This window comes from Mus pahari, chromosome 10, assembly GCF_900095145.1.
Source record: "Mus pahari chromosome 10, PAHARI_EIJ_v1.1, whole genome shotgun sequence".
NCBI lineage: Eukaryota > Metazoa > Chordata > Mammalia > Rodentia > Muridae > Mus > Mus pahari.
In genome coordinates, this window is record NC_034599.1 from 33,371,553 (window position 1) to 33,396,268 (window position 24,716).

The 24,716-nt window shown below is 39.2% G+C and overlaps 1 protein-coding gene across 2 annotated transcripts; it reads left to right on the forward strand.

Moving 5' to 3' along the window:
* Positions 1-2,793: 2,793 nt before the first annotated feature.
* Positions 2,794-23,900, forward strand: LOC110328319 (von Willebrand factor A domain-containing protein 5A). Of its 2 annotated transcripts, XM_029543757.1 has the most exons (20): positions 2,799-2,882; positions 3,793-3,868; positions 6,960-7,017; positions 7,135-7,337; positions 7,605-7,827; positions 7,943-8,118; positions 8,467-8,581; positions 11,490-11,659; positions 12,290-12,378; positions 12,514-12,658; positions 13,142-13,221; positions 14,564-14,678; positions 15,364-15,528; positions 16,308-16,408; positions 16,700-16,953; positions 18,468-18,533; positions 18,628-18,747; positions 19,209-19,339; positions 21,947-22,073; positions 22,550-23,900. In XM_029543757.1, exons 3-20 carry the CDS (start codon positions 6,975-6,977, stop codon positions 22,627-22,629), a joined length of 2,403 nt encoding a protein of 800 aa, XP_029399617.1. In that variant the 5' UTR covers positions 2,799-2,882; positions 3,793-3,868; positions 6,960-6,974; the 3' UTR covers positions 22,630-23,900. The 2 variants fall into 2 exon arrangements, with proteins under 2 accessions (XP_029399618.1, XP_029399617.1); XM_029543758.1 differs by lacking the exon at positions 3,793-3,868 and having other exon boundaries at positions 2,794-2,882.
* Positions 23,901-24,716: the final 816 nt, after the last annotated feature.

The window sequence follows — 24,716 nt, forward strand, 5'->3', positions numbered from 1 at the left end:
ATATTAGCCCAGAAACTTAGAATACCCAAGATACATTTTGCAAAACACAAGAAAACCAAGAAGGAAGACCATTGTGTGTATACTTCATTCCTCCTAAGAATAAGGAACAAAATACCCATGAAAGGATATAGGTACAGAGACAAAACTTAGAGCTAAGATGAAAGGATGGACTATCCAGACACTCCCCCATCCGGGGATCCATCCCATAATCAGTCACCAAACCCAGATACTATTGCACATGCCAGCAAGATTCTGCTGAAGGGACCCTGATATAGTAACCTCTTGTGAGGCTATGCCAGTGCCTGGCAAACACAGAAGTGGATGCTCACAGTCAGCTATTGGATGGAACACAGGGCCCCAATGGAGGAGCTAGAGAAATACCCAAGGAGCTTTAGGGGGATGCAACCCTGTAGGTGCAACAACAATATGAACTAACCAGTACCCCCTGAGCTTGTGTCTCTAGCTGCATTTGTAGCAGAAAATGGCCTAATCTGCCATCATTGGGAAGAGAGGTCCCTTGGTCTTGCAAACTTTGAATGCCAGGGCCAAAAAGTGGGAGTGGGTGGGTAGAGGAGCAGTTGGGGGGGGGTATAGGTAAATTTTGGGATAGCATTTGAAATGTAAATTAAGAAAATATCTAATGAAATGTAAATTAAGAAAATATCTAATAAAATAAGTTTAAAAAAATGAACTCTGACAAGGTAACGGATATAATGCACAGCATCTGAGGCTTTGCAAGTTCATTGTGAAGAAATTGCTGATACATTTCTCGGAAAAGGTCTATGATTAAGAAACACAGTGCACTGTTCTTTAGCATTCAAATAGATTCATGGTCAGATACATTGCCAAAAATGCATATCATGTTTCTCCACAAAATCCTTGATTGTAAGCTTCACTGAATGTTTTATAAGGAATAAGTCAACTTTTCTTTCAGTTTAAACATAACACAAATGAACATGCAAATAAAATTCATTCATCCTTAAAAATTGTAAAAGTCCATAGAATTTCATGTATTCTTTCTTTTAATTGGATATTTTTCTTTATTTACATTTCAAATGTTTTCCCCTTTTCAGGTATCCCCTTAGGAAATCCCCTATTCTATCCCCTCTCCCCCTGCCTCTATGCGGGTGCTCCCCTACCTCCAACCCACTCCTGTCTTCCTACCATCATATTCCCCTACACTTGGACATCAAACTCCCTCAGGCCCAAGGGCTGCTCCTCCCACTGATGTCTAACAAGGCCATCCTCTGCCACATATATGGTAAGTCATTGATCCTACAATGCATATTGGTTGGTGGTCTAGTCCCCAGGATCTCCAGGGTGATCTGGCTGGTTGACACTGTTGCTGTTAACCCATGGGGCTGCAAACCACCTCAGCTCCTTTAGTCCCTTCTCCAACTCCTTCATCAGGGACCTCACTCTCAGTCCAAAGATTAGATGTGAGAATCTGCCTCTGTATTTGTCAAGCTCTGGCAGAACCTCTCAGGAGACACATATATGAGGCTCCCTTCAGCAAGCAAACAGTTCCAAGCAAACAGTTGCATCTGTTTTGCAGCCAACTTCAAGTCCTAGGGTTTGAATCCACCAGATCAGAGAAAGAGCTCTGCCCTTCTGACTTTGCTATCCATATACTTCAGCTAATGATGATCTGTTACAGTGGGGAGGGGGAAAATACAGTATATTATTCCTATACAGACTCATTCTCTTTTACAGTCAGACATATAAAAAGACATAAGAATATTCATTTGTCATAGAAGGAAATCTGTGCTCACATTATGCTTGCTTTAATATACATTTGTATACGCTTGTGAGAGCTTCATACCCACTTTGAACCATTGTAACTTAAAACAGTCCAAGTAGTTATAAATTTAATCATCATTTTATAGACACACGTTCATTTTAGGTGAAACTGTTTAGGAAGAAAAATATTTGTTAGCAGACATGTGCTCTGTCTCCAGGTATAACATATGCCAATGATATAATATAATATAATGCTTAATGATTTCCCTATTAGTTGAATTTAGCAGAGAGGAAGCTCTTAGTGAGCAAAGTTGTTAATGAGCTATATGATAAGTTATTTCTTAGACAAAGAAACGATCCAATTCAAGCCAGTTTAAAACACATATAAATATAGTTTTACTGAGAAACTGTTCTTGGGCAGGCAAATTCCTTGACTTCAAAGAAGGAGGCCAGGAAAGTCACCTTGGGGAAGGAGAGTGAGCAAAGCATGAAGAGAAAGAAAGAAAGCTAGAAATCATGCAGAGAAAAGGAAAAGGGAGAGGGGAAGAGGAGAGAGAAGAAGAAACAGAGAAAAGAGAGGGAGAGACCAAAATGTCCAAATAGTATAGCAAAGAGCCTCTGTGGGAGGGGAAGCCCAGCCTGTGGGCTAAAAAGTTCAGGGTTAAAGGTGGGGTATGCCAGGTAGGAACTCAGGGATATTGGGACAACCTGGAGACCAGCTCTGATTTGATATGTTAAATATGCACTTCAAGTGTTTGTTCCAGGTTCTGAAACGTAATAATGCACAACATTTTAGATCATTTTTTGATAATCTATTTTGACTATCTAATAGCTTTTCTGAGTCTCAGAGTAGACTATGCAGAGGGGAAATTATAGACCAATTTCTCCAAATTTTAAACAAAACACTTTCATCCTTCTATCAAAACTGAAGCAGAAATTCACTATATCATTAAGAATTTTCAGTCCATCCCTGTCCTCCTACAAGTGTAACTTTATAGCTGGTCCCTAGAAGGGGGCGGGTCTTCCTGGAAGTTCTGCTTTAGTTGCTTTCACTTTCTTTTAAAGCTGCGTAGACTTTAGGAGGTTCATGATTGCTCTACTCTGCTCTCTCTGGGAAGAATACTACCTGATCCCTCTAAAGGGTAAGAGCCTTTTATTCTAGTTAACAGCACAAAGTATTTATTATAATTGTCTTTTAGTGGGAAACCATGGGGTTTAGGGTGCGGAGGGAAGAAACTAAGCCTGGTTTGTGTTTCCAGAAGATTTTTCTAGGTTGACAGTACATAAATGATCTCAATTTCAGTTTCATATTCTCTCTGCTTCCCTCCTGCAATTGATTCCAGCTGGAAAATTTAAAAACACATTGTCTCCCTGCCTTCTCCCCCTTTTTACTCTCTCCACACCCCTGCCCCATTTCTCTCCAACCTTCCTCTTCTCCCTCTTCCTTCAATTTACAAGGAGAATTTGTTTGTTTGTTTTTTCTTCTCCGGTTCAGGTTAGTTTGTCCTATGGAAATTCAGCTTTGATTATCCACCTACCTTGCTCCGTTGCATCCTATTAACCCTTCTCTATAGACACTGGGGTAATTGAAGTTGTGCCTTCTGTAAATATCCAACACTGCAGGTCTTAGATGGAGAGGCTAAGGATTAAATAACTATTTTTTTATTCACGGCTCTTCACTCCACAGAGCACATTCCTTGACTTCTAGGGCTCTTCACTCCACAAAGCACATTCCTTGACTTCTAGCACAGATTCCCTTCTCCCTGCAGCTGTAAACAGCAGGGTGTGGCCAGCTGACTCACCAGACTCTGCCTGGAGTTAAGCTGCTCACTGACTGTTAGCTCTATAGCAGCAACCAGTTTAAGGCTATAACTTTGATCAAGTCTATCGCCAGTCTTTAACTCAAGGCATGTTAACACTTGTCACAGCTGATTGACTGTGAAAGAGGACAGGAGTGGGAGAGGATAGAAGACTCGGTGAGGGAAATTTGTTCTGAGGTTGGAATCAGGAAATGGATGTTTCATTGAAATGGATAACCCTCTCTGCTCTCAGCTTCCTGCAGTGGCCAAGGCCAGCTTGAGATCTCTGCTGTCAGACATAGTCTGTCCTTCAGCAGTGCTGCCCCTAGGTAAGTCTCCTGCTCTAAGCTTCTAGCTGGTGTCAGTAGAAATTCTTCCCCCATACTCCAGACTCCTCACTGGCCCCCAGGAAAAGTTCTTTCTTGTGCTCCTGTACTCCTGTGCTCCTATGCTTTCGATCCTCGATCCTCCTCCTGTCCATCCTCTCCCTCTTCCTTGTTTACCTGCTACCTCTTTGTTGCTGATCTGAGCGATTCTAATTCTGTCAGACTTTTCCAACTGTTCAAATAACAGACATAGAACACAGCTGGTGCAAGTGAGTATCCCTGCAGTAGGGTTGTGCCCAGTTCCTGTCACTGATCAAACAAGCTCAGTGTGGTGTGACCCTACATTAGACTTGAACATGGCACCTGCTGTGGTCTCACTGGCCAGGCTGCTCTGGCTACCTGAAAGATGGCTGGGTGATCAGACAGGCCCCATTGTGAGTGAGTCCATGCAGCCACCTGCAAGGAGACTATGTGTGGAGTCCTAGTCTAGGATCCTTGGACTCTTCACTGGGCTTCTGGACAAGCATGGTATGTGTTCCCAGATGTGCCATTTCAGCTCCTTAGGATGCATTTCCAATGGAAACCACCCTTGTTGGTATTAGGCACTGAGGTCACATAGAGTTAAAATGGGGCATATGATCAGGTTTAGAAAGACCCAAAACAGCTCTCAGGGTTATCCCAGGCCATCATTAGGATTAGACCAATCTCTACACTCTGTGGATAAAATAATCATGTAAATCATATCCTGGAAAAAAAATCATTCTATCTCTCTCATCATGTCATACTCAAGATTTATATAACATCACAATCAATTCAGGAAATAAAATTAGGAAAATCTGTTTGAAAAGAAGGAAAAATATTGTATTTATAATCTCATTATACCTGAGAATATCCTTCTAAATATATATTTTTGTTTTATCCTTTGAAAATTGTACAGATGTGTGCCATGTATTTTGATTATGTACCCATATCTGCCCCTTCCTCACCTTCTAGCTCCTCCTGACTCATAGCAGTTCCCTTTCTCAACTGCATATCCTTCTATATTTTCTCTTAACTTACTGAGTCTAACAGTACCTATATATGAATAGTTGTGGGATCATGAATTGAAGTCGGTGCAATGTACCAAGGACAAAAGGCCTTGAAGAAAAATTTTCTCCCATTCTAAGTAGCTATCTACTGTAAAAACTCTTCAGTTAGGGCCTAGATTGTATGTCCCCCTCCCTTATCTGTGCTAAATATTGATTGGTTTGACCGGGCATGTCTTCAGGTATGCCTTATGTAGGTAAAAACCCCTGCTCTAAGATCATGAGTACAATGGACAGAAAATTCTGACTTCAATAGTCCTTCCTGGCCCCTGCCTCTCAGAAACTTTCTGAAACTTCCCTGTATTCTTAGAGTTTGCAGAGGGATAGCAATTCTTGTGTGGGAATGCAGACAAGATGATATAGATGGCTATTTAAAGCTGTGCACTCGCCAGTTCCTTATTTCTTTTCTTTAAATTTTTTATTGGATATTTTATTTATTCACATTCCAAATGTTATCACCTTTCCTGTTTTCCCCTCCAGAAATCCCCTATCCCATCTACCCTACCCCTGCTTCTATGAGGGTGCTCCTGAGCTACCTACTCATTCCTGCCTCCCTACTCTGGCATTCACCTACACTGGGGCATCAAGCCTTCACAGGACCAATGGCCTCTCCTCTCATTCAACATATTTAGTCATCAGGGAAATGCAAATCAAAACGACCCTGGGATTCCACCACACACCAGTCAGAATTGCTAAGATCAAAAACTCAGGTGACAACAGATACTAGCGAGGATGTGGAGAAAGAGGAACACTCCTCCATTGATGGTGGGATTGCAAGCTGGTACAACCACTCTGGGAATCAGTCTGGAGGTTCCTCAGAAAATTAGATATAGTACTACCTGACGACCCAGCTATACCACTCCTGGGAGTATACCCAAAAGGTGCTTCAACATATAACAAGGACAAATGCTCCACAATGTTCATATCAGCCGTATTTATAATAGCCAGAAAATAGAAAAACGCAGATGTCCTTCCACAGAGGAATGGATATAGCCATGTGATATATTTACATAATAGAGTACTACTCATCTATCAAAAATGATGACCTCATGAAATTCTCAGGCAAATGGATGGAACTTGAACTATCAGTCTCTTATTTCTTTTCGGCATTGGACCACTAGTGATCACATGGTAATATCATGAAATTAAATATCAAGAACAAAACAGTAGGTTCCAATAAAAAGTCTTACAGAAAAGTAATTAAGTAAGAGGAGTATAATACAAGATGTCATTTGAATCACAAAGGTATGCAAGTAAAGATCTGGGAAGAGGCACTGAAGCTGTGACTCAGTCATTACAAGCTCTGTCTTTTCTTCAAAATGACCACAGCACAAGTCCCAGGTCCTACATGGCAGCTCATAACCATCTCTAACTCTAGTTCCAGGGGATTCAACATCCTCTTCTGGCCTCTAAAATGTGTAATGTAATATGTAAGAGTGTTTGCCTGAATGTGATACACAGGCATACCTTCAGGCAAACACTTTTAAGCACGACATAAAAGTAAACAAAATATTTTAAACATTGAAAAACAGATCTTGAATAGAATGACTCCAAGTAAATAAAAATATCAATATCAATAGGAAAAACAGTGGAATCCATCCTCATCGGTAAATATCTCCTATGGGCCAGACCTTAGACTCGGAAGTAACATACATAAATATATTGCTTTGATTCTGTGTGGAGCATTCTGATGTTCAACGAGGTTAAATTATGGCACGTATCCAGGTCGTTTTGGATGGTTCATTCAATACTGTTTGTAAAAGTCGAATAGTGTTTGTAGCAATCTCAAAATATAAGATTTTCTGCTTAGTGGACACTTACAGCCACCCCACCTGAGCGTCATTAACCACCAACCTCACCACTGGCATCTCACCTTGTTTTCACTCTCTAATTGCTTATCGTTACACTAAAAATTAGAAGCTGTTTCTGCAAGAGAAAAACTCATAAAATACTGGTATTGATGGCGTAACTCCTAACCTGGACCTCTTAATGGTTTGTCATTTCCACAGAAACGTGCAGTCACCATGGAGCATCACTGTGGTCTGATCACTAGCAACAGAGAGACAGGTAAGCCTGGCTTGCACTCTTAGTCATGAGAGCTGTGTGCCTAGAACTGCTCCTTATCTATATGAGTGTCACTCTAGAAAAACCCATTGATTTCCTAAACCCTGATCTCTTCCCCAGTACCACTGAAGAGCATCTCAGTAACATTGTCCATCAATGACTTTGTGGCTGCTGTGGCTGCAACCTTAAATTATGAGAATGAGGAGAAAGTCCCATTAGAGGCAACCTTTGTATTTCCTATGGATGAAGACTCTGCTGTCTACAGCTTTGAAGCCTTGGTGGATGGGAAGAAAATTGTGGCAGAGTTGCGGGATAAGATGAAGGTCTGAAGGATATTATCTTTTCTCTTCTTTCTTTGAAATTGCATTTTTCTTTATCTTTGTAAACAATTCATAAGTCCTGACGTTGCCTGTTCTTTCATTAATTCCCTTTTAATTACTATGTGCCCAAAATCAGTAAGGCAGAGGCAATTAAGTAGCAGATACCAGATGAATTGTAAAATGCACAGGATCTATGATATTCCCTTTGAATAGTTCATATATTTCTGACTACTTTTGATTTTAATTGAATGCACCTTGCACTTGCTCTAGGCTCATAGCGAGTATGAGGAAGCCCTCTCCCAGGGCCACCAAGCATACTTATTGGAAGAGGATGACTATTCCAGGGATATCTTTTCTTGCAATGTGGGGAACCTGCAGCCTGGAGCTAAGATTGCAGTTACTCTGAGGTATGTGCAGGAACTGCCCCTGGAAACAGATGGGGCCCTGCGCTATCTGCTCCCAGCAATCTTGAATCCAAGATATCAGCTCTCTGGTAAGTAATTTCTGCCTTTGACAGACTGGTGAGAGAATGACTGGGAATAGACACAAAATTTTGGTTATGCTGGAAATTATTGATATGAAAGGGAAGATTAATGTCCTTTTTGTAGAACAGTCAGCAAACAGTTGCTTGAACATCCAGAAACCCACAGTCCCTTTGGAGGACCTGCCTTACACACTCAATATGACTGCCACCATCACTTCCCAGCATGGTATTGAAAGGATCCAGTCCAACTGCTCTTTGAGTCCTATTCAGTACCTTACAGATGACAAGACTTCTGCTCAGGTGAATAGTAACAGAATACTATTGTCTGTGTCAGTCTCCTCAAACTTTATTGTTGACCTTGTCCTCACTCTACCTTCAGACATCTCCTTTGTATTTTGGTTTGGTTTGGTTTGATTTGGTTTTGTTTTTGTTTTTGTTTGTTTGTTTGTTTTTTGCCATGTTTGGATAGGCAATCAATTTACCATCCCTATTCTGCATAACACATAGCCTCTCTCTCACCCAGTCTTTCCTGTGCTTCTGATTATACTCCTGATGTAAGAAGCCTGCGACCCTGGACTCTGAGCTTATAATATAAGGAAGCAATCAGTGGGAATTCTAACATGGCTTCTCTGCTGGTCCTCTACTCAGGTTTCCTTGACTGAAGGGCACAAGTTTGATCGGGATGTAGAACTACTGATTTACTACAGTGAAGTGCACAGTCCCAGGGTAGCTGTGGAAATGGGGATGCTGGACATGAAGCCGGGTAATTTTTATCTCCCACTATGGTCCCTTTCTAAGTGTAACTTCCAACTATCCTTTTTTTCTATCCTCTATCTAGGATCAGTATACAGCCATAGAAATGTTGACTTTTTACTTCCACATAGAAAGATGAGTAAACTTATTATGTAAGCAGGTAATTATGCCCTTTAGGCTAAGTCACATAGAGTATTGGATTACTAGAGGGAAAAATATGACCGAATAATTCACAAGAAATTATTCACCCCGTTATCAACATGTGACAATGACTGTTCTTTATAAAAAGGACAAAAAATTAAAAAATCCTGTGACCACTTCTCCTTTCTTAGCATTAGTGATATTCAAGTTTGATAAAGCCTCATGCTTTACATTGTGTGCTGAGTTTTACATTGTCAGATAGTATAGAAGCAAATTAACTTGCTTCAACTGTTTTGAAAGTATTTGGGCTACAAATAGTAAAGTAACTGATTAGTTTGGCAATTTATTCTCTTTGAAATAAATTAAAATATTTATTTGATATGAAAATGATATTGACTTATAGTATTATCCAATAGTATTAAATGACTAAAATGTGAGTTACAATCTGCATTATCAGTTACATGATAAGTTATAATATCATTATTAAAATCATGTAAAATTCAAATTGTAAGATTTTAGATAGAACTCCAAATAATGGGAATGGAAAGGTAGTTATAATTTTTCTTAGTACTATAAAATAACCATTGGAGTAGAAAAATAATAACGCGTAATCTGGGCAATATATAAGTACTAATTTTTCTTAATGAATAATAATATTACTTTTTTGTTGATTAATTTATCACACCTGTATGCCTTCCTGCTCTCTCTCTCTCTCTCTCTCTCTCTCTCTCTCTCTCTCTCTCTCTCTTTGTCTTTATTCCTTTCTCTTTCCTTTTTCTGTTTTATAACTAGTAAGAATTGCCAAATTTAACAGAAATACGTTTAGTTCTTCTTTGTTCTGAAGAAATTAAGCTTTAAAACCACCATTCAAACCCATTCTTTGTTGCTTACCTGATTGTTTTTTTTTCCACTATGCTGACCTTCCCAGTGAGTTTTGATTTTTATCTACATTTACTTTTCATTTTAATAGGTACACTTAACTTGTAAAAGGGTGGCAGCACACACACTGTCATTGTGTTCTCTTTGGTTTTTCTGACATATTCTGCACTGGGTAACAGGGATCAAACACACCACAAGAACGGTACTGATCCTTATTCATTTTCAAGATGGATTCATGGGAGTTCCTTGGGTGTCAAATGATTTTTAAAATGTGACATCTGGGCTTGCCTTTTTCTGTTGTGACATTAAGAACTATGAGGACTTTTTCCATGAAGCTGAGTTTCCCACATTATCAATATTTGGCAAAGGTGATTTCACGTACCACAAGTGGGGGCTTTCTGTTCTTCCCTCAGTATTTGACCACTTGCCTCTGAGGTCACTCGGGGGACCCCTAACTTCCCTGTTGTTTCATGTAACTGCCTCATCTCCTCTGTAGTTCTGTGTCTTTGCGTGTCTTGTTGATTTCTTGAACACTTTTTGGAATCTCATGAAATATTCAAGCTCATATTTGGTCTTCTCTCAGGATCATTTCAGTTATTTGGAGGGAACCTCACAATCCTGGATCTCAGTACATAATAACTGAGGTCATACCTTTGTTCTGGGACATGTACTTAGTCCTATGAAGATTTTCACATCTCTTTTCTGTGACCAGCTTGTACAGACTACCAGAGGATACAGTTGTTCATATCTCAGGATTGATAATTTCTCCCATCTATGATTCCTAATTCTTGCTTCCTAGTGCACATATTTTGCCAGATGCCTGCCTGTTGTCATATCTGCTAGAAGCAAAGGGAAGCTTAACAGGTATCTCGATATCACAAAAAAACTCTAAAGTTACAGTAACATGAAGCATAGCACTAGTAGACTAAGTGAAATGTTCAACTTAAGACATAATTCCACAAAGTTAAAAAGCATAATGTGTAAAATTGCAATTAACTGCTCAGTATGAGTTAAGCCCTACCTTCAATTTCTTAAGCATATTGTATGACTTGACCTTACAATAACCTTGTAGTAGGATCCTTTTGAAGAGGAAACTGAGGCTAAGAAGCAGAAATGCTCATTTATAAAGAAGGAAGCTCTAACTTAGGAAAGTGAAATCATCTGAATTATTTTGAAAGAACTCGTAGACACCATACATGGAAGGCTGACTATATGACCAGCTTCTCACCAATGTGAATATTACATCATTCTCATGGATACCCTCTGGCTTCACAAAAGAGTGATAGTGTCATGGTAACCCCCTGTCTCCCACAATAGGAAGAAATCTACTTTACATATTAAATACAATGTTTCATTTGCATATGTACATATCTATAGATATGGATGGTGTTCACAATTGCAATGTTTTTCTCTAGTTTTCTAGAACAATATTTCTGAGTCACCTGCCTTTGGAATTTATTATTTTAAACATTATGCATATGAGCATCATTTTATCCCAATAGTCCAAAGGAGGACTTAATCCTAATGACCCATATGATCTCTTTCTCATGAATAAGATTTGATGAGATTCACCTCTATTCAGAATCTTGACTGTATCTTTGAGCTCAGCTGGTAAGCTAAAGTGCCCTAGTCAAGTGTTTTGATATCCAGATTTTGCACACATTGATACAGCTGTGCTATTTGACTGTTAATTACTACCCTCTTGCTCTTCCTCTCCCCTCTGTTCTGCTCCTTTCATTTTTATGCTGACAGCTCACACTTAGTCCTGTGTGAAAAACACACAGGGAACAAACCCAGAGTTCTGTTGGAGCTTTCTGAGTTCTCTACTGAGTTGGTAATTGAACTTGACAACCTCTAGCTTCCTTGTACCTTATAGGGTTCTTCTACTTTCTGTACAGACAGTGTGATGGGAGCGCCTTTAGCAATGGTTAGTTACTACCCAGATATCCCAGAAGTGGAAACCTCAAAGGTCTGTGGAGAATTTGTGTTTCTCATGGACTGTTCAGGAAGTATGAAATGCCCCATGAGCCCAGGGAAGGATTCTCAGCTACGCATAGAGGCTGCCAAGGTAAGCCAGATCCTTCCCTGCTCAGCAGTGATGTGTGAGGAGGATTTGGAAGGGTAGGAGTAGGGTAATTTGTAGCCATATCTGAGCCACAGCAAGTGTAGCTACTATGTTCTCAGCATTGAAATACAAGGTAACATAATATGGTAACATTTCTTACCTTTAGGAAATAGACTGGGGTCTGTCTGTTTGGTATTGATATGCTTGTGAAATGAAGTATGAAGTGGCAGGAGGGAGTGACTTAGCAGACTCATGCTAAGGTATTAAATAACACCCATATGTTGACTCTAGTATAAAATGAAGTTTATTTTTGGGCATGAGAAGGGGACTGAGATGGGAGTAGTAGCAGAGAAATAGAGGGGACAGAAAAGAAAGAGGGTGGGACAGAAAAAGTGAACAGGCCAGCCTGGAAGACATGAAGCGATGGGGCAGGAGAGAGAGAAAGAATGCCTGGAGAGAAACCATAGAGAAACAGAGAGAGGGGTCAGAGATCTCCAGAGAGGAAATGGTCCTTTTATAGCAAGCCAGGCTTCTACCTGGTTGTTGCTAGGGAACTGTTGGGCAGAGCTTAGAAGAAATGCTAACAGGTAGAGCACTCTTTCCCTCTGTCTCACTATGTTTTCTCACCTTCAGGAAACTCTGTTGCTGTTGCTGAAGAGTTTGCCTATGGGTTGTTATTTTAATATCTATAGATTTGGATCTTCCTATGAAAAATTCTTTCCGTAAGTGTTTTGAGACAGTGGACTCTGAACGAATGTGCTTTAAAGGAGGATCTGGAATGCAGAGTTGACCTGAACACTGAGGTTGTCAGGAGTAACAATGTGCAATGTGTGCTACTATATTATTGTTTCCCTAAGGGAGAGTGTGAAGTACACTCAGGATACGATGGAGGACGCAGTGAAAATAGTGAAGGATTTAGAAGCCAACTTAGGAGGTACTGAAATCTTGACACCCCTCTGCAATATTTACAAGGCATCCTCCATTCCCGGTCATCCCCTACAGGTGAGCACTGGATGCAGAGGCAGAGAGGAAGAAAATCCATGTGTAGTTTTAAAGAGAAAAAACTTTAAAGGGGGGGGGAGAAAGAAAGAAACAGGCTAAGCTAAGAAGAACAAAGAGGGAAGTTCTTCAATAATACAGTTCTGAGTAGTTCTTTCTTATAGAATTGAGTAATGCTGTGTAAAATCATTTACTATACAACAAAGAGAAAAGAAGACCAGAGACAGCATTCCTTCATTATTCCATGTGGTAGGCAGTTAGTACCACAGAGCTTCAGATGAAGCAGCAGGAAGAGGATATGAAACTTCTCAGGGGTCTGAAGAGTCTCTGTGATAGCATAGAGTAAGTGACAGTGGAGCACTAGTGTTGCTGCCCCTTTGTGAAGAATCTTCAAAGACTGGAAGCAGTTGTGGTCCATGATGACCATTGCTGCTGTCTTCTAATGAACTTGATAGAGGCTTAATCAATACATTCTTTCCTTTACAGCTCTTTGTCTTCACAGATGGAGAAGTGACTGACACATTTAGTGTCATTAGAGAAGTTAAGTTAAACAGCAAGAAACACAGGTATGAGGAGAGTATTGCTTCTGTGCTGACTGGATTCCCAAGCAGTACCACATATGACTTGTTCCACATGCTATTGGGGAGCATAGTGACTAAAGGATTTTCCAGCTAACTACCTGAAGTTCTCTATAAAATATAAAAATACTTTTCCAGTTAACATTCATTCCATAATGTTATTGTTCCTCATTTTTCTAAAGCTCTGAATGATACATTGAATCATGTTTTCATCATAAAGGGATTGACAAGTTAAAAATCAAAAGTTAGTCAAATATTTGGTGTGTAGCCATATAAGCAGTCAGGGTTGTCACCCTGAGTGTCCATCACAAGTCTATGGCTAGACAGTTATCAGTCTTTGTTCTCTCATTCCACCACTCACTATTTTATACCTAGCTGAAGTATAGTACTTCAAGATTTTGAGAAATTCTCTTTGTTTTTCTATCATGGTGAGTTTTCTTGGTATGTGTCTTTTTCTACATACATATATCATTTCTATTTTTTAATTTCACAAGTTTGCTGCATATAGTCATAGTCAAGTGTTATATGTATGTTGGATTTCCCATGAAGTAGCTCACTATATTTTATATTTATGTTCATAATGATGACTCTCTTTGAGCATTGCAGTGATTGTATTACATGTCACAAGCAATCCACTGGAGATTTAGTTTATATGGGAGGGTATGAGTAAGCTAAAAGCAAATGTTACTATGTATTTGCAAGGATGTGCTGGAGCCCAACTCTAGAGAAAGCAAAACGCAGCTGCAGGAATATAATTACCCACATGTACCATTCTTTAAAAAGACAGAGTCATCCAATTTCAGTGGAATGGCAAACAGTGACTGATTTATAGGTTATTGAGAAGGAACAAAAGTACAGTATAAACTTTTATCCTAAAGCTTACATGTTGAAAACAGGGAGGAAGACTCATATTAACAACAGCCCACATGTATCAGCCAAAATGTCAGTGCATTTACTTTTCACTTTGATGTTTTCATAATATACTAGAAGAATTTTGGAGCTAGATCTTTGCTAATATGAGGATGCTGTTCTAATTTTTGTTGTGAAATTGGAACATGAGAGAGATATTTCAAATGCTATGGACCCTAGTTCTTGATCAACAAAATGAATCTGAGCCTTTCCTCATAGAAGACACATGAAATTAAATTTTATCAGTTATTTAAGGTATGTATTGTAGACCATAGAAATAAAGTATGAATTCTAAATGGGAGCATTGCACAGATGTTTAGGTAAGTACCTTATTTCTTCATGTGTTTGTGACTAACCCATGTCAGTTGATAATTTTGCTATGGAGAATCCATCTCTAATGCTCATCATTCTGCCATTACAGATGTTTCTCATTTGGAATTGGACAAGGAGCCTCGACCAGCTTAATCAAAAACATTGCCCGGGTATCAGGGGGCACTGCTGTGTTTATCACAGGCAAGGACAGGATGCAGACCAAGGTGAGAACTGACTGAGTTTCCAGAGCTATTTAGTCCAGAGTAAGCATGAGACAGGACAAGGTCACTGCTGCAAAGACAGATGATCCATTTTCCTGAAGGACAGACACATCTTCATGAGTCACAGTCTATATACTTAAAGAGTCTACTTGTTATTTATGTTCTTTTCTCTTATCAGAAGATTGACCTCTGACTGTGGCTGCTCGAAATCCAGAGAGGAGATAATTAAGGCAGTTGTGACTTTTGTTTTGAAGACCAGACAGAAAGAAAATGAAAGCTTTAGATGCTGTATCTAGAACCACAGACTGTACACTGAGTAAATCCAGTAGAAATCCATTCTCCATACAAAAGACAAGCTAGTGTGTATGTCTCATAGATTCAAAAATATAAATCTCATTCCTCTATTAGAATAAAAAAAAGATGGAAGGGATCACTAAGTATATTTCTCAGCTTCTCTTTCCATGGTGTTAATGTTCCTTTTTTATCTCTTTTGCCAGTGTCTCCTTTCTTAAATACTGCCTTCATATACTTCACCATACACATAAGTAGAAGAAAAACAGCATTTCTCACTTTGTACTGGTGATTAGACCTGATATCAGTTGTGCCCTACATCCTGATAAATATTCCATCAATGCCAGAAATTATTATCATTCTCATGTATAATTCTGCCTCTTCTCTCCTCCAACAGGCTCTTGGGTCTCTCAAATTTGCTCTACAGTGTTCAGTGGATAACATCTCTCTAAGTTGGGATTTGCCTCCTGGTCTGTTGGTTAAAATGCTTTCTCCAGAGAAACCTACCATCTTTAGGGGTCAGAGGTTAATCATCTATGCACAACTGACTGGGCTTATGCCTGTGAGTCCCTATTCTTATTCTTATTCTTTTTTTTTAATTTTTTTTACTCAGTAGAGACTATATCAGTGCTTTTATTAACATTTTGTGGTCACTTGTGATTTCTGCATTTGCCCTGCAGCCAGCCACCCATCCTCTCTTGGATGACATGGCTAAATGCTCAGTTCTTAGCCTGACATACTGTTGATCTGAGGAACTTCCCTAGTTCTCACAATTTTCCAGGTTATGTGTCAGTTTTGTCACCCCTGCTGTTATGTTTATAAAAAAGATAAAGGGGAGAAGGAATGTGTTTCCTGGATGTGTAGTCAGGTATGGGGGAAGGGAGTCCCTCCAAGGTCTCAAGCTGAGGCATCCCTTCCCTTTGAGGGACCAAAGGACAGTATAATATAGCATAGAGTTTACTCAGGGCATGGGGAGGAGAGTTGAGAGGATAGTATGAGAGAATAGTAGAATAGTGGCTGGGGGTGTGGTGGCTGGTGGGCGGGGGCAGAGAAGAGAAACAGAGAAATAGTGGCCAAGGGGAGTGGGGAGAATAGGGGAAGGGGCAAGAGGACAGAGTGTGAGCAAGAAGGCAAGAGCAAGAGAGAGCAGAGTGGACAAGCAGACCCTTCTGGTATGTTTTATGCAAGAGGACAGAGTGTGAGCAAGAAGGCAAGAGCAAGAGAGAGCAGAGTGGACAAGCAGACCCTTTTAGAGTGAGTCAGGCATACCTGTCTGTTGCCAGGTAACTATGGTGTGGAGCTTAGACAAAATGGTAACACCTGCTTTCCTCTTATTCGTAGCAAGTGGAGAGCACAGGAGCAGTGTGCCTCAAGTACATCCTCCAGGGTAGGAGTCTGGAAAACAGGGTGACATTTTCCCTACAACCCAAGGCAAATGCCAAGTGAGACTTTATTCAGCCTTGCTTCCCCTCCTCCACACTTTCTCTGCTCTCCCCACTCTCCTCTCCATTCTACTACTCCCCTCTCTTCCCCTCCCCTCCCCTCTTCTCTTCTTTTATTGTGGATTTCATGAAAGTTCAGTCTTTCCTGGACCTGACCTCTGGCTTTTCTCTTTTGGACTCATTCATTTAACCTCCTTGTCTCTGCATTCCATTCTGACCGCAATCACTAGCTTTTTAGAGCCTTTGGCTTGCAGTTATTTTTCTTCAATTCGCTGCAATATCTTCTTTCAGTTTCACCATTCATCGGTTGGCGGCAAAGTCCTTGATTCAGACTAAGGATTTCGGATCCCATGAGGCCTCAAAAGAAGAAAAAGAGGATGTGATGAACATCAGCCTTCAGTCTGGAGTCCTTAGCTCCTTCACAGCCTTCATTGCCATAAACAAGGAGCTGAACAAGCCAGTGCAGGGGCCTCTGGCCCACAGAGTGATTCCTAGGCCAATGATGCAGAGGAGACCTCTTATGCAGTTCTACTCTAGTCACTCTGGTATGTTTTATGCCAATTTAAGCTTATATTTACTTGTATCTCAGATATCTAAGTACATCATTTAAACAATGGTAAGTTTCAGAATCTCATAAATTTAAATTGAAATACATTTCTTAGATTTCCTGGGTTTCTTTTGTTCATCTACTCTGAAGATATATAGCTTGCCATAAATTTTCTAGAAAACTATATTATTTCCAACTGGGAGGGAGATTTTGTGTAGAAGTACAGAAGACCAAAAGACATATTACAGTGCATAAATATCTGTAAACATTGAATAGCAAAACCATGTAATTTGAATCTGGCTTTGTTCTTTGATAATTAATCAGTGGCTGCACAGAGGCCAAATATCTAGAACCTGTTCATATTAGTGATAGAATAAGGAATTTAAGAAACCAGTAGAGAACAGAAAGGGCTACAGGGGCTAACTAGGAATAAGAAACAAAACAAACAAATAAACAAAACCCATTTCTAGGATGGCAGAAGGTAAAGTTGAATTTGATACCATTTTTTAAAAAATAGCTATAAACACTAAAAGACCTGTATCATGTGAATAATTTCTAGCAGGGGTCAGGAGCTTTAACTGAAGAATCAAGTAGGCTGACGACTGTACTGATCTCTAATGTATGATTTTACCAAATAGCTCTGAATTAGAAATTAAGGCTATGGATCAAATATACTGATGAGGGTGGGAATATGTGTGACTGCGGTTTAGCTTGAGTGAAAAATAAAATTTGAAGGAAAGTGACATATTTGGAAAATTAGAGACATTGGGTGTTAAGCACAGGTCATGTCAAAGACCATTTTTTTAAAACAGGAAACACTAAGTTTAAAAAGTGTTGTGTTTTAAAACTAAGATTAAACTATTTCTGGAAAATCAAACAATTGTGCATAGCAATGATTTGAGAGCATGAGAGAGGTACCTGAGAGTCATAGTCACTGGATCCAAAGAAGGCAAGGTCTAATGTTGCATAGGTGATACTGGAAGCCTGAGGTGTGGCTTTTTTCTACTTTGGGTACTGATCAGAGGTAAATTAAGTAGTTGAGGGTTGATAGATGTGAGGACACAAGGAAGATAACCCAGGTGAGGTAGAAAGCTCAAGAATATTGTGTTGAGCTGAGAAAATTTTCAACCTTACCTTCTGAACTGGGATGCTCAGGGTACAATACAGCTTTTGAAGGGGACAGAGATAAAATAACTTCATAGGACAGAAAAAAAAAAGTATCTTAAGTTAAAATGTAGCTGAGAGAATCCTCTTGTGTTGAAGGTAAGATGCAGCTATGATTGTTTAGCACATGAGAAAGATTATAAAGACTCGATAGGAAGTAGAATGAAGGCTTGGGGTGGGGTGTGTCTGCACAGAGGCAGCTACACAGGAGAACGGTCCATCTTGGTAAGAGGATGAGGCTGATGTGGATAGTAGGACTGATGTCTTACATCGTCACACCTTTTAATCTTTTCTTGCTTCAGAACCCAGAGGATGCTGTAGCCTTCACTGTTCGTTTGTGTTTTTCAGATGGCCAGAAAGGCTTACAGGCAAGACATTTATGTGGACTAAGAAATTTGTTGTGTCCAAGACAACGTTAGTATCCCAAGGGGTCTATGGAGATGAATTTGTACAACCTGAGGGATTTTCTTTCTCAGAAAAGATTCTGAGCAATGTTTGTTTCTCATAGGGAGTATTCTTGTCGGTGCACAATGTGAGGTTCTTGATATGACAAATGAAATGCCCATGACACTGAAGAAAATGTCAAATTCTTCTACCAAGGAAAGCAACTTGAAAAAGGAACACAAAGGTGAAATGGTGCTCAGATTTTTTTCTCTTGATTTGTGATGAGCATAAACTAACCTTCAGTACTCTTACACTCAAGCTTCTTCTACCTTGGGGTGAGCTAATTGAGGCATCAGTCAGGGGGGTGATATTTGACATCCCTATGTATTTGCCAGAATGAGTCTAGCTTTATTAATCTACAATATAGCACTTGATACCTTCTAAACTACTGTAGTTGAGTGTCTTCTAGTTCTTTAAGCCCACTGGATAGCTCTGCCTAGACAGTATATCTGTCTTCAATGACTGGTACCAGCAGAATCTACTGCTGCTGTGTTTGGAACACAGACCATCTGGACACCCATCATATACTGGAAATAGTTTGGATTTTCTGCAGAATCCTCACTATAGCCTCCTATTTCCTCAGTTGGGCTGTGATCCCACTGACTCTATAATTTCTTATGGAATTACTCTTTTTTTTTCATAAAGCATTTGGAGAGAATGTTGTGGTGCAGCTGATTTCTCTCCAAAAGGCAAATGGCTCCTGGAATCTAGATGAAGATCTGACCAAGATCCTGGGCACTGAGTTGAAAGACATCAAGGCTACAAACCCTGCCAAGGTGAGATGCACAGAGAAACAAGGGGAAGAATGTGTGCTTCCTGAAATCAGGAACATAATGAGAGTTGAAGCGAACCAGGGCACAAGAGAAAAATAAGAACATAGGTAATGCAAAGATGACATTAACTTGTAATATGTAGATGATTAAATCGCTTCTACTTTAGCTGGAACATACAAAACATAGAATTAAGAATCTAGCTGCTGGAAGGCATGATTAGAATGATGAATGTCAAAGGGAAAGCTAAATACTCTTCTGTGTTCATCTAAATCACTGAGACTATACTGCAAAAGGTAATATTTTCGTCTTCACGCTGTGCTAGGCAATTTTTAAAATCACTTAATACCCTTACATTTATTCGTTTCTCATTTCAATTAATTAATGCAGGTTCTGTTTATGCAGCTACATATAGATGAAGAAATTGGCCATTAAGAAAACACTAGGGCTAGAGAGATGACTCAATGGTTAAGAGCACTTACTGCTCTTATAGAGGTACTGAGTTCAATTCCCAGAAACCACATGGTGGCTCACAACCATCTGTAATGGAATCTAATACAATATTCTGGTGTGACTCTGGAGACAACTACACTGTACTCATATGAATAAAAATCAATAAATCTTTTATTTTTTAAAAGATAAACACTGTGTGAGCCAGTCAGTACAGAGATAAATTCAATTCCAGGATGCTCTGTTTTTAGAGCCTCCAATAATTCCCCTATTATTGTTGGTTTTTAATGTCCCCAAATAGAATGACTATAGTAAACTTTATTTAGAACTTTGAGATTACCTGTTGAATGGTCTAAATCTACTTGAAAAAAAGTCTTTACACTAACAGACATATGCCAAATACTGAAGAAACAATACAATATTGTCCAATTAAAATGTGAAACACAATTACATGTACTTTAGATGTTGTATGGTTATACTAATTGTATCCTATCTCCTAGTCAGGCCAGGCTACTGGGTCTATGAAATGTGGTGGATGCAAATGTGGTGTGCATGTTTTAATCAGAAGAGGTATCTATACTGCAATATATAAACTGACTTAATTATTTGGGGTAAAGTCATGGGAATATTTCATTAAGATTATTTCATGTTGGATACTTGAAAAAGTGATAATTCCTTTTTAACATTTAAAAAAAATGAGAACTGCTGTCAGTTAGAGAAGTAGATAACCTAGAAAACTCAACACCAGCATGCAGGGGGTCATGTATTTGATTCAGTAAAAACATATAACAAAATAGAATGTGTGCGTGTGTGTCTGTGTGTGTGTGTGTGTGTGTTTATATATTATGTTAAAATCAGAATATCAGTTGGAAATCAGAAAATTTTAAATGTTAGCTGAAAATAATGGTAATGAATAACAAATTGATGTCAAAATGGAGATATCTGTCTAATGCATCCAGTAAGGCCTGAAATTTTATAGATCTATATTTAAAATGATGACCTTAATGAAAGTATAGATTAATAATTTCTATAGGTAGATAATAAAACTGAAAAAAAATAAGTAGGAGACTCGAGCTCCCTTGAGCATTTCTGATCATGATTTGTAGTCAGTACTAACAGCACTGACAAAAACCATGCAGCAGAAATAAAAGTCAAGAATTGCTTCTGGTTCTTTTGTTGTTGTTGTTGTTGTTTGTTTTTTATCGAGACAGGGTTTCTCTGTAAAGCCCTGGCTATCCTGGAACTCACTTTGTAGACCAGGCTGGCCTTGAACTCAGAAATCCACCCAGCTTGAGTCAATTCTGGTTCTTAATCCTCTGCTGCAATAGAGACAGAGAACACATGCACATGGAATCCAGAGGTGTCCTATAGCCACAGAGCAATAGATCTGAACCATGATCCTCAGGATGAACTTCATTCTTGGGCTATTCTTTTGTTTTCTTTTGTTTTGTTTTGTTATGTTATGTTACGTTTTGTTTTGTTTTTGTTTTGTTTTGTTTTGTTTTTGAGACAGGTCTCTGTGTACCTCTGGCTGTCCTGGAACTCACTCTGTAGAACAGACTGGCCTTGAACTCAGAAATCTGCCAGCCTCTGCTTCCCAAGTCCTGGATTAAAGACGTCCGCCACCACTGCTGGATTACAGATTTCCATACACCATTTACCCTATACTGTGACCACATCAATAGCTGGCAAAAAATGTAACATTCATCATTACTAGACTATAATAATCCATAGACTAACTTTATACAAATATTTTCACTTTTTGTAGTACTTATGCTTATGCTTAGAAATGTTCTATTGATTATTCTTAGGTTTTTTTTTTTTTTTTCTGGCAATTGAGGATAAAAATTGATGAACATAATACCGTAAAAGAAGTCAAATTTACATTTTCTTCTCTTCCCACTGTCCAATTATCTATGCACTAAGTGCTTGGAAGTGTTTTGAGAAATTTGGTGATGGTTACACTGGACTTATAAGTGGTAATGGAAAGCTGTCTTGAGGCTGTGGCCAGTTTTTTCTTTTTTTGATAAGGGTGGGACAAGAAATTCCATGAAGCAGCAGATTAGGGAATGTTGAGGAGGGGGATAATAAATCTATTTGTTTCCTCTTGAGGGAATTCCTGCCCTGCCTGTGGCATCACAGAAGTTTCATTCTGTTTTGCAGCATGAGGACCCCTCAGCCTGGGCCACAGTGCTGGCTGTGGTATGGTTGCATGCCAATGGCATGGACTTAAAGTGTGAATGGGAACTTCTGGAAAGGAAGGCTGTGGCCTGGCTTCATGACCATGCAGGTAGGAAAAGAGACCCTCTTTCCCTTTCCCTCTTTCCATCTGCTTCTCAAGGAGCCCTGCCTCTATGTGTTGCAGAGCACTCAAGAGTCCCCATGGTTGCCTAACCATGCTATTTCAGAAGGAACAGGGTCTGTTCCTCCAGCTGATTCTTCCTTTTCAGGATTAGGGCAAAGTATGTACTTGGTAGTTGGGACAAGCTGAACAAAAGGAAGGAACACAGGTGTGGATGCCTAGTTGAATAAGACTATCCCGAGACACATAGGAAGTGTCCTGGATGTTTATTTTATCCTTGTTGCTGTGTTCCTGTAGAAGGAAATGACAAAATCAGAATCAGAAGAAGAAAGGGGGAAGAGCTGGGGTTACTACAGGAAGCTAAATTTAGACTGAAATAGGAAGTAGGAATGACTGAGGGAGGCTGAGGGAAGAGCCTCTTCCTCCTTTCCCACAGTTCTGAACTCTTGTTTCCTTCCTCACAGACTCCTCCATCCCCATGCTTGTGCAAGCTGCCAATAGTCTCCTGAAATTATCGGTGAATCCTGCTGTCTTTGGTGTCTAAAGATGTCACTAATGAAAGGAGAGCCATTCCTGGCAACCACCGAGTCCCTTATTTTCTATTCCTATCATTTCTTTTCTGAGAAGTTAGCATAGTCTCCTAACATGTTTTATTCATTGAGGCTTTTATTTTATTCATATGCAGAATGACACATGACGTTTCTAGACCATTTACAGTATAATTATGATATAGTGATAGTCATGGGATCTATAGTAAGCATGCAGCATTTACCATGGGCAATTCTTAAATTAATACCCTGCATTATTGTTATCCATTCTCTATGCAGAGACATGTAATGTGGTCATCAAATGGCTTTAAATTCATGGAATAGGCCTACCAGTTAGCACAGACGTGATGGATGCTCCTCAATTGAGGCAGTACTCCTAGGACTGTGTGTCCTGAGGATCTCATGCTGTTATGAATTTTTGCCCTGCCCATTGCCTTCACATCCCTCTTAACCTAAGGATTGTATGAAAACTCTAAACAGGCTTCCAGCCCCTCACTGGGGAGTATCATTGACATTAAACAATAATAATGCCTGATATCTTTCAGGCATTGTTGCTGGAACAGATTAATGTTCCACATACTACTATAGGAAAGAACTTAGAAAGATGTGGATTTTCAGCAGTGTACAAAATACATGTGTATAAGTCTGACAACCCGAGTTCAAGTCCTCCAGTTCTATATAAGATTGATATGGTAGAGCTGCCTTTAATCCCAGTGCTTGCAGAGAGAGATAGAAGATCCCAAGAACCTTTATTTGGAAAAATAAAGTTTTTAGTGAACCCATATTAAGATGCGTTTTGGTTTTTGTTGTTGTTGTTGTTGTTATTGATACTTTTTAAAAAAGTCTTAGTGAACATTTTGAACTTCTGTAAGGCACAAATATATTTGTTAAGCTATGGACATTTCATAGTCAGAGAACAAGAAAAATGGCAACTTGGCTAACATGAATCTCACTGAGTCTGGACTACTACCGATTGATTAGTTATGTCTATTTTTGCCCTCAGCTTTCTGATATGATTTAATAAGAATTGCTGATGACTATATAAAAATTCTTGGTATTTAAAGTAGATAAGGCTGACTTTTATATAAAAGTTCAGATTTGTGATTCATTGGAGATTTTTGTATGACTACTGTTAAAGATAAATAAAATAATTAATCCTTCCTTTGTAAGTGCTAATTGCTGCCTGAGAGTAAGAGGAGCTGGCTGAGAAAACTCCTTTGCTTACTCACACTTTTAAAATCTATAACAAGTTGCTTAGTTATGAATGTACATGGGTTCTTGGGAATAATTTATTTTCTTTACCTGTACTACAAAATGTTATTTCTTGTAAAGATATTATGTAATATCCTAGATTTTTTCATAATTATTCACTATAAGGAAAATAGAAAGTAATAAAATTGTAATTTTATAGTGCTTAAAAGATTTTACTGGAATATATAAGAGATGGGAAAAAATAATATGGTTGAAACTTTGCTTCTTCCACCTCCAAGTATGTATGTATATATATGTATAAATGTATGTGTATGTATATATATGTGCAAAGTTTCTGGGAGAGTACATTGGAACTTTGTTCCATCTATCAAATTTATATTTATGTTATATGTAAAGCTTATGTGGGTGTGTTTTGGCACTTGCTCCATCCACCAACTGTGTAAATATGTGTGGATATGTGCCAAATGCTTTTCAGCCTGCTTGTTCAAACTTTGTTTTAGTCGCCCACCAGGTGTGTGTGTGTGTGTGTGTGTGTGTGTGTGTGTGTGTGTGTGAAATTTCTCTCCTTCCATTTGTTTCTCAAAAACTCTACGAGTTAAAAGAGTTCAGGGTTTTTCTCTGGAAACAGGAAGTGCCAGCCCCAGTACATTAAGCTTTGCTCCCTTAGAGAAAAGTCTGCTGACTACTTCTTGTAATCACTGACATGGGAAACAACCTCTGTTGATATCTTGCACTGTCAGCTGCTCTCAGCAACCTCTCCATGGGCTGTCTGTCTGCTGCTGTTTACCCCCTGGATGTCAAAGCTACTAAATGGCAATTCACCTTTGCTCTAGAATGATTATCAGGACCATAGTAGTAAGCTGTATGCTCA